The 15,037-nt window shown below is 49.6% G+C and overlaps 1 protein-coding gene across 2 annotated transcripts; it reads right to left on the minus strand.

Moving 5' to 3' along the window:
- Positions 1–1,737: 1,737 nt before the first annotated feature.
- On the minus strand, positions 1,738–14,871 carry FAM76A (family with sequence similarity 76 member A). 2 transcript variants are annotated; one of them, XM_057384740.1, is made up of 10 exons: positions 14,760–14,871; positions 13,906–13,970; positions 13,033–13,087; positions 12,320–12,472; positions 11,242–11,399; positions 10,752–10,838; positions 9,869–10,000; positions 6,492–6,627; positions 5,940–6,041; positions 1,738–4,647 (listed from the first exon to the last, which is right to left on the minus strand). In XM_057384740.1, the coding sequence occupies exons 1-10, from the start codon at positions 14,838–14,840 to the stop codon at positions 4,561–4,563; spliced, it is 1,056 nt and encodes a 351-aa protein (XP_057240723.1). In that variant the 5' UTR covers positions 14,841–14,871; the 3' UTR covers positions 1,738–4,560. The 2 variants fall into 2 exon arrangements, with proteins under 2 accessions (XP_057240723.1, XP_057240724.1); XM_057384741.1 differs by lacking the exon at positions 9,869–10,000.
- Positions 14,872–15,037: the final 166 nt, after the last annotated feature.

Here is a 15,037-nt window from a genome sequence, read left to right on the forward strand (position 1 = left end):
TGCTGGGATGTGTAACACACCGGGACATCGGAGCTGCGGCCTCACTGGCCAGGAGCGGTGCTATCAGCCCCGAGCCGTGGTTTACCATGGCTTTAACATGCGGGGGCGCGGCTAACACACACACACAGAGCGGGTCTAGCCACAGCCATCCGCGCTTTCCCGACCCTCGGACACTCGGGGAAATGTGTCCCGGGGACAAAAGGAAAAGCAAGCTGAAGGAAGCCTGCTCTGCTCCGCTCAGAGGGGAGGCTCTGCCTGCAGTGCGGGACCAGCTCCGGGCCACCAACATCAGCACGTGCAGCTGCTGRAGCAAAGAGTGCTGGAGCCCCTCTGCGCTGGAGACAGGAGAGCTGGGGCATCCACCYGGAGAAGGGAAGGCTCCAGGAGACCTTAAAGCTGCTCCAATGCCTAATGGGGTCCAAGGGAGCTGAAGATGGACTTTGGACAAGGGATGGAGTGACAGGAGGAGGAATGACTTCCCACTGACTCAGGGCAATGTTAGAGAGGATATTGGGAAGGAATTCTTTCCTGTAACGGTGGTGAAGCCCTGGCACACGGTGCCCAGGGAAGCTGTAGCTGCCCCATCCTTGGAAGTGCCAGGATGGACAGGATTTGAAGCAATCTGGTCTAGTTGAAGGTGATCCTTCCCATTAGAGCAGGGTGGAATGAGATGAGCTTTAAGATCTCTTCCAATCCAAACCAGTCTGGGATTCTGATTCTTTTATTGGGTTTAGTGTTTCTCCAAAGAGATAGGAGAAAAAAACAGTGGAAAAAGAAAAATAATAAAGAAAAGAAAAAGGTGAAAAGAAGGGTGAAAAGAAAAATAATGATGCAAAAATGGTGTAAAGCAGGGGAAAAAACCCATCCCCACAAGCATGGGCTGTYCCAGACACAGCACTGATACCAGACTAGTACTGACAAATGCTGGTGACTGGTGCTGCTTGACAGCCTGACACAGCAAAGTTCAGCAAACAGGAGTCGCTGCACAAACAGCTCAGGATTTGCCTGGCAACAGCCTCCTCGGGCTCCAGGCTGAGCTCCTGCCAACCAAGGGAAGGTCAGTGCTCCTTGGCACTGCAGCACAGGCCACAGGCCACGGCTGGCACAGCCAGGACCAGCACAGCCCACAGCCTCAGCCTCTGCGGCAGGACACAGCCAGTTTCAAATGTCCCTGGTCACCACTCCTTGTCCTTGTCCCCTTCCTGCAGCTATTTTTAGGGTGTTTTGCAAACACAGCTCTGTGCTGAGGCTGGAGGGTCTGCGTGGCTCTGGCCACCTCAAGGTTTCTGCTTCTGTAYTGCCACTTGTGTCATTTCAGAGGCCCAGTTCAGGGGTTTCATTTCATCTATCTGAGGGAACATGGCCGTGCACKGCCCTAATGTTTTAGCCCATAACCCCAGTGCAACTCATCACCAGCTCCTCTGGCACTGTCACAGTCAATGAAGCTGCTGGACATGGCATGGCAGGAGGTGCTGCTGGTCACCAGCCAGTCCTGAGGCTGCCCAGAGAARYTGWGGCTGCCCCAGCCCTGGAGGTGACCAAGAGGGAGCTGGAGAGAGCTTGGAGCAACCTGCTCCAGTGGAAGGTGTCCCCGCCCATGGCAGGGGGTGGAACAAGACAARCTTTAAGATCTCTTCCAACCCAAATCATTCCATGATGATTTACARTTCCACCCGAGGCCATGAGCTCTGYGTTTGTCAGCCTGGAGGGSAAAATCCTTCTCTTCTTTWRCAGCAGTGAAAGTAACACAGARTGAGCAAATCTGGAGGGGAAGGGTGAGGCTGCTTCTGTTCTCCCCTTTCTGYCCCCCCAAAAGCTCTGGATATTAGAGGGACAGGTTGTGGGTGTGCATCAGGTGATGATCCAGCTGGAGATGCTGCCAAATATTAAATATAAAAATACCCCATCAGAAGACAAGAAGGGCTGTGCCAGGAGGCCATTTGGCCCACAGATGACTTGTGCATATCGAGCRGAGGCAGGAGGGGCCGAGCCCAGCTGGGTGGACAGAGCTCCAGGGTTTGGAGCAGCACRGAATCCCCTCTCTGCTCGCAGCCGGCAGCGCTGGTTAGCTGCAGCCTCAGCACTGCTCCTGGCTGGCTCCCAGTGCTCATGGAGCAGTCTGGGGCTGCTGGCAGCACCTCCGTCCTCTCACAGCAGCTCTGCCAGGAGCCTGCACCCACAGCATGAGGAGAGAACAAAATGAGTCTTGTGGGTCTCTTTTAACTTGGGATATTCTACGGTTTGGTGAAAATGCTAAACTACAGCTCCTGCAAGAATGGGGGAATTTCCAAATGGAAATCTCTGGGGAGCTTTTGCACTGGAAAACTACRAGCTTAAAAAAACCGTCACGGGGCTGAGGGAAAGATGTTAGAGCCACACATCGGGTTCACTCACCTCCTTTCCATCTGTATCTTAAAAGAAACAATTTCCTTATCCTCATCTTTTGTTTTTCCTACCAAGACCATGCTGTTTCCACGCTCTGCCTTCAAGTGTTTGAAGAAGAAAATAAGAAATCARTCTCATCAGATACAGCTGGATGGGTCCTGGGAAGCTGGATGTAACCAAGTAACCAGAATCCTAGCAACAGGCTTGATGGGAGGATTTAAAGATAGAAAGAAGAAAGTAGGAGCGAAGCAAACGATGGGAAAACACCATCTCCATCCCATAACTCCCAACCCCAGAGCAAGAGACAAATCAGCTCCAGGCAGGGAAAGGTGTTTTGGTTGCTTTGGTTTTTTCCTTTTCTAAAGCAAACAAAATGTCAGCCACAGATGAGGATTTTTAAAATCCCTTTTACAGGTGTCATTTGTACAAATCAAAGTGTCCCTTGAAAATCTCATTATTACAAACATACAAAGAAACAATGTTGGTGCTACAAATCATCTACGCGACAGCAGGAGCAATTTATCACAATTAAAAACCCAACTGAATAGTATTTACAGGGCCTTTCTCCCTCTTTTTATTTCTATATGTTGAGGGAAGAAAAAAGCAAAGCCCACRGTTAAAAAACTCCCACCAATACACATCATTTTCTAAAAGTATAAAATTGGGTGAGTTCTTCCTGCTGCCACACTTGGGCAAAGTGTAACGATTTCTGGTTTTGCTTATTTTCACATCAAAAGTCTCTTAGAAAAACCAAAAAGAAAAAAACACATGGCAGTGTCCAATGAAATGCGCTCCTCCCGTGCCAGAAGCCAACATCATCCCAAAAAAGTGCCTTTGAGTAAAATCAACTTTAGTAACAACTAAGAAACAAAAGGATGAAAAAATGAATCACAAGCTCTAGTAAAAAGCTTCATCAAAGCCCTGATAAAGCAGCCGCCCTGCAGCAAAAAGATGAGTTCTCTTACCTACCTTCAGCCCCTCCTCAGGGGTCTCCAAGCCCTGAGACATTTCTCCACCCCCCAATTGGAGTCTGGGATGTCGCAGAGCTCCTGCCAGCCCRGAGTTGTGTGGTGCTCCCCCTCCAAGTGCTTTTTATCCACCATCACCCCAAAAGAGGTACCTGGGGGGCCCACCCCAGCTAGCCTGGCTGTAAGGGTCAGTGGTGGTTGTGCTGTTTCGGGGCAGCACATCCCTGGTACAGGGAACTCTCATAGCCCTTTGATCCTGCTGGTTTGGAATCAGCAGGGAGAAAAATCCCTGGAGCGCCCCAAAAAACACGCCCTGGCTYGGGCTGCTGCCTGAGAAAGTGCTTTCTTGGAGCCAACCTGGCCCGTGCATCTGCAAGGGGCAGGGAAAAGGAGAAGAGAGGGAATATCCAAGCCTTGARCTCTCTTTGTGTAAAGAAATGGAATAAGAGACGCTTGAACACACCAAGCTGCAGAAATCATTGAAGTCCCAGGGGTCACCATGTAACCAGGGAACTGAGGGGGGGAATTTTGGGTGGGTTGGGGGCTGTATCATTCCACTCTGGCTCCCAACCCAAAAGCTCTCATCAGAAAAACAAGGAAATACAAAACCAGGCAGTTTGGTTTGCCAAGCTGACAGAGAAAAGAAGAAAAACCAAAACCAAACACAAAAATCTTCCAAGATAAATACATGGCCCCCATTTTGGAAGCATCTTCAAAGAGCTGGCTCAACCGTTGTCAGCAGTGGCCCAACCTTCCAGGAACATCTGTTGGACTGGTGAGTTCTCAGTTCCCTTTTGAAGAGGGAACAGTTCAAGGAAAAAAAAAATCCAGCTCCCACCACGCGCAGCTCCCATTTTATCTGTGGAACAACTGCCACAGCAATTCCCTCACAGCAGCAGGTTGGGAACCATTAATGCAGCAGGTTCCTGTTTGCTCATGGAAAGGGCTGGCAGTGCTAGCAGAGGAAAAGATTTCTTCCAGAAAACGGTATTTCAGGGGGGATTTAGGAAGGCTGGGGCCTCTCCCCAYGGATCAAAACCGGCCACACTCGAGCATACTGTTGGAAGGCAACACACATCAGGAATTCCCACGGAGTCCACAGCAGTGGCACAGAGACAACACAGAGGTTTTGGCTTCCAGCGATCCAGCAGGTCTCCCAGACTCCTTGGCTAATTCTGGGGAAAGCTCCCAGCTTGAGGGSTTGGCTTTAAGGGGAGGTTATTGCTCCTGACTTCTCAGGCTTTTTGCCTTTTGACAAGGCAGCTGCTTGCTTCAAGAGTTCTCTGTTCTTGGCCTGGAAACAGGGAGAATGGGTATTTAATGGCATGGATCATCATTAGCTCTTGGGATTCCTGTGCAGGAGCTGCTGGCGACCTGCACACAAGTGGAAAGGGGCGYAGATGTTGAGCTCACCTTTAGCCACCTAGAGAGGGCTCTCCCATCCCAGCTCCCCGGATAAAGACAAAGACAAAACAATAAAACCCACCAGCCATYATAAAATAAATCATATGAACAGTTCAAGGTACCTACAATACACTGAGGGGATCTGAACTTTGATTTTGAAATCACTGAAGGTTTGCAGAAACTCAACCAATACCAGCAGAAATAAAATATTTGGRCACCAGAGAGCTCAGGGCAGTCCTGAAATGAGCACACAGAAAGCCCCAGCAGAGGGAGGTGGCTGGGCACACCTGCTCCTGGATCCAATGCTCCTTCCCCTTCAGAAAGGGCATATCCAGTTMTCTCCACACCACACAGAGACATTCCAGCCTTCCACCAGGCAGAAGGATGTGCATTGTGAACGGATTCTCACAAGCACCAGTACTCTGACAGCAACTGGAGGCTCCAAACACTGCCTTCCACTGGGATACTTCCCCAGAGTGGGTGTGGATGGAGGAGGGSCTGTTTTCTCAGGGGCAATAGAAGCCTTTTGTCTAATCCCCTCCCACCTGTCATTGCTGGGGCTTTAGATCTTTATATACCCAGTGTAATTAAAGGGTTCAAAGTTCATTTCTGTGTCTGATTTCTTCCCCTTTGACCTGACCCCTTGGTGGCTCAAGCTATTCATGCTGATAGTCTGCTGTGTTTCCACAGCCATGACAAGAATCCTGCTCTCCTGCTCCTATCAGCTCAGGGACTTCTTTATTTAGACTAGAGATACAGGGCTAAATGAACGGCCARTTGTTCCTTTGTTCTCCCTGGTTACTGCTCACACAAATCACAGGGAGATGCTTTAGAGGTGCAGGGAGCTGACAAAGGCTCTGCAGGCTGGAGAAACAGTTTAAACCTGATTTTGGCAGTAAGCAGAATGAGTTTGATGGTTCCTATCTAGTCCACAAGGGACATAACATAGCACTTCACCACACAGTACGTGTGAGTCTGAGTAGAAAGCAGCAAGGTGGGTGTAAATGGGGGTTGGGATGCAGTGCAGAGCTCTTGCCTGGCAGCACACKGGCTGTAGGACAGGGATGAGAAACATTAGCAGAGCTCTGTGTGCAGGAGCTCACAGGGTATTGTGATCAGGAGTGTCCTCAGTCCCTGCTGGACACAGCACAGCTCAGCAAATTAAACCAAAAATGCTGTCACCTGTAACTGCTCCATGACCTCCTTGTGTGTCTTCTCCATTTGGTTCATCTTTGCCCTCATCTGCGATTCCTGGTACTGCAGGTCAGCTTTCAGCTCTGTGATCTGTGCAGAAACCAGGCAGGAGTAAGTGAGTTCACAGAGACAATGACTGCCCTCACCCCAGAGCCCCTGGTCACGGAAAATGCCTCTGCACAAGGTGTGTGACATTGGCTGTCACAAATGTGAGGGTGCTGGGGCACTGCAACAAGACCAGAACGCTGTGACTGAGAGCACAGAGCAACAGGARGGGCCAGCACGGTATTTCTGCAAGCAGCAGCATGTTCACTCCCAGTTTTGCCCACACACAGAGGTCTCCAAGAGAGTGGTCAGGAAATGACCCTTCATGAAATGAAATCTCCTGGGTGGGTCCAGAGAGCCTCTTTGGCTTTGGAAAGGAGGCAGCCTGGAAACAGCCGGACTTGTTCACTCCAAGATAAAAACCCAGGCTGTGTCAGGGTGTGATCTGTGAGAACATGTCAGCCTGCTGGGGGGAAAGCAAGTCAAGGACTGTACCTTCTTTTCCTTCTCCAGAATCATCTGATCCTTTTGGTGCAGCATCTTTTTTAAAGTAGCCACTTCCTCCTTCAGCTGGGCAATGATGACAAAGTGATCAGTGCCAGGGGAGTCCAGGGCGAGGTCTGGAGAAAAACTGCAAAGAACAGGGAGAGGCTCTCAACAAAACCCTCCTCTTCACTGAGGCAGGGAAACTCCCACGGATGCATTCAAAGGAGAATGGGAATAATTTCATGATCATTCATGAYCCTTCTTCAAACCAAAGAGTTGAAGACAGAAATCAGAGAGATAATTAAACTTTATGCATCCCTTTGGAAATCTCTTTGCTCACAAGCAGTCCTTGGATGCACTGCAAAACTTCCCACTGAATGTAAACAAGCATTCTGGCAAGRAGGCAACATGAAAGAGAAACAAATAACCTCCAAGTTCAACAAACAGAGCAGAGGGAAACAGCTRAATTGTCCTGAGCAGGGAAAAGGGGTGAAAAACATACTGGACATTGTAATTTGATTCTRCCACCACAAAGCAATTTAGGGAGAAGCTTCATTATTTCAGAGTAGGAAAARCTCTCCAGGAAGGCAGAGGGATAGTTGAGCACATCACCTGTATGCCACCAGGYAGTCCAAATCTAAGCAACCATCTGCAGAGTTRTGTGGGCATGAGTCACTCCTGTACYGGCAAACTGCAAACCTCCCCATGAGACCCCCAGTGACCCAGGCAGGCACACCCAGTCCTGTGCTACAGCAAAACTCTGCATCAGAAGATACAACTTATCCACAGGCCCAGGGGCCCACCCGATTTTTCCCTGCCAATCCCTAAGGTTGATTGTTATCTCCTGGTGCTGAAGGCAGCACACTCCCAGCCACACACACCTGGAACTGCTGTACAAAAACTGAATGGTAATAAGACAACAAACCTTTACCTAGAAGATGACTTCAAGTGTGGCTGTTATCAGACAAATAAAGATAAATCGTCAGGTTCACTCAATGGCTGACCTTTTTTTCTCTAAAGCCTCCAGAGTAGATCAACACTCAGCTCTAACACTGGAAGCTGCAACAGAGTGGGGAAGCCATGGTCTGAGCACAAAATTCTGCCTCTCTTGAGGATGTTTCTACCTCTGAGCTTCCAGTCCCCTGCCTGTACCCTAAGGCTGAGTCCTTGCTGCTCACCTCATATGTGGTCTCCTCTAGCATCTGGAAATGATCCATTTTCTAATTAAAAGCACCACAGTCTGCTTTGACTGGACTCATTAGTAAGGATGTGGCAGAAGAAAGGCTCTTTCCCCCACTGTGCTGGGGATCCATAGAGGGAAACTAAGCAGAGGCAGCTTTCCAGACCTGAGAGTCAGAGGATGGCCCTGATGCACTGGGAGAGAAAACCTGGCAAAGGAAACTGAGGGTCTGTAGGAGACAGCCCCCAGTGCAAGAGCCCTGCATGGCTAAACATACTGACAGCAGAGCCCATACAAAGATGTGGCAGCTCTCTGGGCACCCTGGATCCAGCTCTGTGCTAGGCAGAGAGGTTCATACCCACACATTAGCACAGAACAACTCCATTTTAAAACTCTCCCAAACAGTTTTCCAAACTGGAGGCTGTGCAAGCTGATGCTGGGTGCTCCTGCACCTCCCTGTGTGCAAGCACATTACTRACTGCTCTGCTCTGGAGCCAGGCTGGGAGAGCTGCRGGTGTTCAGCCTGGAGAAGGATCCAGGGAGGCCCTACAGCCTGCTTCAGTGCCTAAACGGACTGCAAGAGAGCTGGAGAGGGACTTGTGACAAGGTGGAATGGCTTCCCACTGCCAAAAGGCAGGGATAGACAGAATATTGGGAAGGAAYTCTTTCCTGTGAGGGCAGCAAGGCCCTGGAACAGAGTGCCAAGAGAAGCTGTGGACTCCCCATCCCTGGAAGTGTCCAAGGCCAGGCTGGATGGGGCTTGGAGCAGCCTGGTCTAGTGGAAGATGCCCCTGCCCAGGACAGGGGGTGGAACGAGTTGAGATTTAAGGTCCCTTCCAACCCAAACCATTCTAAAGATTGCATGAAAAAACATCCTCCATTCAGTGCAGTATAGACCAAACCACAGAGCTTCAAGCTATGCCACGGCTTTCCCATGCAAATGAGAATCTTCTTAAAAATGAACTTTGCTGCTGAGCATCCTAAGGCACTGCTGCCCTCCCCCAGCCAGCAGTGCTGTCACTGCCTGGTGTTACAAGCAGAGTTTAGCACYTTGTCTGCAGTGACAGGAGAAGGGACTGCAGTGTGCTCTTTTGCAGAGTCTGCAGCATAAAAACACTTTGCCAGCACTGGCACAAGAGGATGGGGACACCACGAGTGCCCAAATCAGGATGAGCACAGCTCCAGGGGCTGGAGGTGAAGCCAGAGTGCTGGGCAGCACAGGACCAAGGGGCACTGGCAGCACAGCAGGATTAATAAGGCCAGGTCTGCTGCAAGGTGTGCTGAGAGTCACTGGGAGGGAAAACTACTCCCAGTGCAGCAGTGTCAGAGCTGTCTGCTCCTCCCAGAACTTATCCACGRCAAACCATTCAACATCCTTTATAAGACTGTTGGAAATCATCCTGTCCACATATCACAGCCATTGGGAGCGACAACCACTCTAAAATAYTTGTCCCTCACAAAAACACACAGAGGGAATTCAGTACAACACAGTAAAGGAATTTTTCTCATATGTAAGAAGGAGTGATAATTTCAGATAAGCTGGACCCTGGCTGGAAGTGTTGCCAAAGTCAACTGAACTCAAAYCTGCTCAAATTTTGCCCAGCTGAGGGCTGCACCAGAGGTTTGTCTGGAGSCAGGGGCCAGTGTAGAGGAAGTTGGGGCTGATCTCAGCAGGGAGTAAGTGTTGGTTTTGTGACTTTACTCCACTCCGCTGCTACTGAAAACACCCTTGTGCTGCAGCAGGCCTTAACTCCATGCTCAGACTGTGCCCCTTAAGTGTGGTTTTGGAGTTGCTGAGGGTTCTTTTATTAGGGTGAACCCCCAAAACCCTTCCCTTTTATATGACCTTAAAGCCCATCTCATTCCACCCCCAGCCATGGGCAGGGATGTCTCCCACTAGATCAGGTTGCTCCAAGCCCCATCCAACCTGGCCATGAACACTTCAAGGGATGGGGCATTTCCCATGGGAGCATTTCACAGTGACAAGGTGTCAACAGCATCTATAGAGGAGATCTGTGATTTCAGAGACATTCAAGGCAGGCAGTGATTAATTACCAGTGGCATTAACAAACCCTTTGGCACTAACTATGCTCTGGTKCATGCTCCCAAATCTCTGCTGTTTAGAAAGGTATCCATTGAGAGGGAGAGTTCCCATGTGTGAAGCAGTTCCCAGGGAGGGAGGGGAGAAAACAACAGGTGATCTCACTTCAGGATGTCAATGCCTTGAGCAACAGGACAATGGTGGGCCCCSAGAGTCTGTTGGGAAGCAGCCCACTGCGCCAACGTGGACGGGGCCCTCTGGATAAGGGGGCAAAGCATCTCGGGAGAGGAAGGAACGCTGAGAATCAGAGAGGAAAGGCAGGAATGAAAATATGCATTACAAGACCACAAAAATACAAATCCATCTCAATCTCCTGTTTCTGCTAGTGACTCCCATCCWGCTGCACAGGTAGCTGGTGTCAACATGATCCAGCACCAAGTGTGCCAGCAGAAGGGGTCAGATGCTTTCCCAGAATCAGAGAATTGTGGAATGGTTTGGGCTGCAACAAATCTTAAAGATCATCTTGTTCCAACCCCATGCCATGGGCAGGGACACCYTCCACTAGACCAAAYCRCTCTATGTCCTGTCTAACCTGGTCTCGAACACCTCCAGGATGGGGAGTCCACAACCTTTCAAGCAAAGCTGCTGGATTGCTTGTCTCTCCCCCAAAGGCAGGAGGGGACATGGAAGGTGGGTCTGGATCCTCTGAGTCTGGCAGACCCCAAAGCACAAACCTGCAAATCTAACCAGTCCCTCTCTCCCTGTGACTGCAGAGAGAGGATAAAGTTGGTCTGACCATTGGGGAGCTCAGCCAACCATCAGTTTCCATTCAAGCAGGTACAGGTGCTCAGTGTTTTTTCTCTTCAAACCTATGTCTAAATTCCAGGTAGCACTGGTCTGCTAGGGTCTAGGGTGGCCCCTCGAGGTCTCAAAGCCCAAGGTCCCTGCTCTGGCATAAGAGCTTCCTGCTATTCACACACAACTCTGTTTTATATAAAATCAGCAAACAAAACAACCTGCCCACAATTTCCCCATGTAACAGGCTCACCTGTCACCATTGGCAGATATGGCATCAAACTTGGCTTTCTTCTTTGGGATTTCATTCTGAATGGAAGACGTGGATAAAGTTTTCTGGCTAGAAAAAGGAGGAAATCCTATGTCAGAACCTGAAYGACTTTCAGTCTAAGACAGAGAGGCACATAAATATTCTCGCCCACTTTGATCCTATTRAAACAGTATTTCCCACTGCAAAAATGACAAAAAACTTCATTCCCTGAGGAATAGCGGGAGACTAAAAATAAACAGAAAACAGTGTGAGTCAGGGCAGCACGTAGGTGAAGAACTCCTGCTTAAAATCTGCATTTTAATCACTAGATTTTACAAATGCAACTTTGCTTTCACTGTACATAAGTTCAGTAAAGGGGATCACTAAGAAGCATAAGGCTGCATCAGCACGGTGAAGTTTGCAAAGCAGCAAAGTGTGACTTACYCAGATTCTCCTGAACTTAGACCCTACCCAAAGCCCACCCCAAGATTACCTGTTATAGTGACTGCCACTGCTGAGCCTGCTGAACTGCTCCTTCTCCTGCAGGCTGGCTCGGGAAGAACTGCTCAGGTGTTTGCATTGCTCTTTGGTCTTCTGCAGGACCCGTTTATAGGATAATGTGCACAACCAGCACAGCAGCTTTCCATCCACCTGCAAGGGGAGACAGAAAGAAGTTTTGGTCTTTCTTCCTGYGCACAAAGCAAATACAGAAAAGACAAGAAGCACCTTCAAGGTTAAGATCACACATGAACAAGCAGAGACTCAAAAAGGATCCTCTGAATGGACAGGCAGTCACTGGAGACCAAAACAGCAAGTGTCTGCTCCAGGAGGCTCAGCAGGGCAGGGATTATCAGTGCAGCATCCCAAACAACATCTACAGTTTGCCTGGGGAAGATACACCTCCTAGAGAGCACTCAAGCTGTTGAAGCAAAGGGTGTACAGGAGCCATGGAAGGAGTTTCCCAGTGGAGGTATGACATTTCAGCTCCTCAGACTATGGAACAAATATCATTCCCCATCCCTCTCCTCAAGYGGCACCTCAGACCTCACTCAGAGTCCTCTGTTCCTATGCCAGCTCTTAGTCCAAATTCAAGACATCTTTCTTAGTAGCTCTATCAAAGGAGCACAGGGACTCAAAGATCAAATAGCTTTAAACCAGAGCAAAGCTCAACTGCAGAAAAACACTTCATAACCAAGAGACAAATGCTTTTGGAATCATGGAATAGTTTGGGTTGAAAGGGACCTTAAAGCTCATCTAGTTCCAGTCCCTGCCATGGGCAGGAACAGCTTCCACCACACAAGCAGAGTTGCTACAAGCCCTGTCTTGAACATGGGCCTGAACACTTCCATGGATGGGGCAGCCACAGCTTCTCTGAAACCCTCTGCCAGGGCCTCACCACCTTCAGTGGGAAGAATTTCTTCCCAATATCCTATCTAACCCTGCCCTCTGGCAGTGGGAAGCTTTTCCAACTTGTCCTGTCAGAAATGCTAGAGAAGATGTAAAGAAGATGGACAGAGGATCACTGTGATCAGCCCTTTTTCCTTTTGTCCTTCTTTYACACACATACTGACCTTCTTCCTGTCATCCTTCCGGTCAAACGCACACTGCTGCTTGCACTGCTCACACGAGTGAGGRGGGCCATACTTCTTCTCTGAGTTGGTACAACGCTGGCACTTGTTTCCAATAAATGCTGCTATGATGTTGCAGTACTGGCAGGGTTTTGGCTTTAAAAAACAAGAACAACTGATACAGCCTTCTAGCCACAATAGTGCACTGCTTCTTCTCATTCTCCCCGTAATTTCAAACTTTTATTTCCTTATTCCAAGCAGAGWATAATGCTGATCCAGGAGGCAAACTCCGTTTGGACTGCTGGTCCCCAGCTAAGTGTATTTAGCCACGGCACTCRGACCATTTATCAAGTGCTGTGAAATCTTTAGAAAAATGTCTAACATCAATAYAGAACCAATCAAAATATATTTCAGATTTCAGATAAACAGGAAATAAAAATTTATCACTGCTTCCTGCAGCAATCTCAGTCTGTGTAAGCACACTCCTGTTTCCACTGAGTATTGAAAAGATCATTTCCTGGCTCAAACAATGCAAAGCTGCTCTTTTTTGTGCTAAAAGAAGATAAAAAGTCAAAGCTTCACGGCTGAGTGACTAGTAGTATTGATCAGTCATGCTCTTATAGCAGAGCCAGACCATAAACTGCTCTGGAATTTCAGCAGGATAAAGACAAATATGAAAGGAAGAGAGGCTGGGAGGGTGAGTCCCGCTCACTTACTGTGCCGTAGAGCTTCACGTTCTGAGCACACTTCTTACATATTGTGTTGGTTTTGCTGTTAAGAAGACAGATCATTCTRTTAAGACATTCCAACAGAAAATGAAACCTCTGTATTTAGGATGCCTYGTTCAGATCCCAGGACTCTGGTTAGGATCCCAGCCTCCCCCAGCTCTGTCTCTGGTGATGAGCCTGGATTCATCCTCTCTAGGGACTCAGGTACCAAAGAGCTTTTCCTATACCCATCTGGCAGAGGATACATGCTAAAAAGTGGCATTWCTAGGAGGTATCTTTTAATTAAGGCATTCCCAGATGACACCAGTGTTTTGTCCATACAAACACAGCATTTGATCACTGACTAATTGGCAGCAKGAATGATTCAGCAACAGGGCAGGCTGCATTCTGGAGGTTAAGGCAGGAGAGGACAGAGGTATATTTGTCCAGCAAACACAGAAAGGAACACCCCATACAATGGCCACACACAAGCTCTGGGTTTATCAATCCTCCCTCTGACATCTACACAACTTGTCAAAATGCAAAGACAAAAGCCCAGTCAAAGGATACACAGCAGGAAATAAATGCTGGATAGCAGAAATGAGGTAAGAAGAAAAATCATGGGAAAATACAACCAGATCCATCCCTGGAATACACATCTGAGCTCTGACTGGACACAAAACCCAATCAAAAGGCATAATCCAAGTGCACTGCTGACACTCTAACTTGCCCAGCAGACTTCTGAAGGTGGCCTAAGGTCCCCCAAGTCTTCCACAGCAACAATCTACAGGTTAAGGCTGTAACTGAACCATAACATTATGGTTCCCTAGGTGTGACTGTTCTACAGGAAACATGGATCTCCCCAGTTCAGCAGGCATTTACCTTTCCTGTTGGAATTCAGTCCTGCAGTAAGTGCATTTAACAATGGGATGAGCAATCCGGCACTCCTGCAACAACACAAACACAAGTGTTCCATGAGGCRCAGTGTGGCTCCCCAAACCCCACSACATCCACACACATGCAAACACCTCCTCCCTGTACAGTCACAGAGAGAGATGGCATGTGTCACAGGTGAGATCTGTCACCAGGGCTGGTTCGTGCTTCACGCCCACAGAGCGGGGTCACAGGGCAGGGACACACAGTTCTGCCTCCAGTACTCACCAGTTTCCTGTACCTCCGGCCCCACTGGCACCGCTCTCCTCTCATCCCAGCTTCCCCAGCTGCCCTGAACTCACCTGCTTTGTCCCAGCCTCAGCAATCCCAGACTACTACAATTCTTTCCCTTGTTCCTTATTTCATCCCTCATCTTGTTCTTCCCCAACACTCTCGTAACAGCCCGCAGGTTTTTCCTCCGTGCTCCAGCCCCTCAAAACACCCCAAAAGCTCCCAGGCCCTCATCCACAACCGCCCACTCCCCACACAGACCCCAAACAAGACACCTCAAGGCCCCGCTCTCCAGAAATACTCCCAGGATATCCCACAAACAGCCCCCAATTACYTTCAGTCCGTCTAAGAGACCCCAGACTCCTTAAAAACACTCCATTACTTGCGCTCCCTCACAAACAATCCTCCAGAATGCCCTTTACCCCACAGAACCCCCAAATTCCCTCACAGATCATCCCCCATTTCCCTCACAGCCCTCCTCACACTCCCATCAGTCTCCTCCCAAAATGCCCCCCGTAAGCTCCCTCACAGACTTYCCCCCGAGTCCACCCCGAGCAGCCSCTTTCCCGGACCTTGCAGAGCTGCTGGCCCTGGCTGAGCGCCTCGAAGGGGAAGCGCTGGTGGCACTTGGTGCAGGCGTAGAGCGCCGCCATCCCGCCGCCCGCTGACAGGCGCGGCCCGCCCGCCGCCCGGCCCGCCGGCTCCGCCCCTCCCGCCGCCCATTGGCCGCGCGCCGCGTCAGTCACGCCTCAGCCGCCTCTCATTGGTGAACGCGCCGTCACTCACGTGGGCGGGGCGGGGCGTGACGGGGAAGCGTTAACGTCACGCTAGAGGCGCGGTGACGCAGGCG

Source organism: Malurus melanocephalus, unplaced genomic scaffold (assembly GCF_030028575.1).
Source record: "Malurus melanocephalus ecotype Western Australia unplaced genomic scaffold, MMel_1.1 scaffold_743, whole genome shotgun sequence".
Taxonomy (NCBI): domain Eukaryota; kingdom Metazoa; phylum Chordata; class Aves; order Passeriformes; family Maluridae; genus Malurus; species Malurus melanocephalus.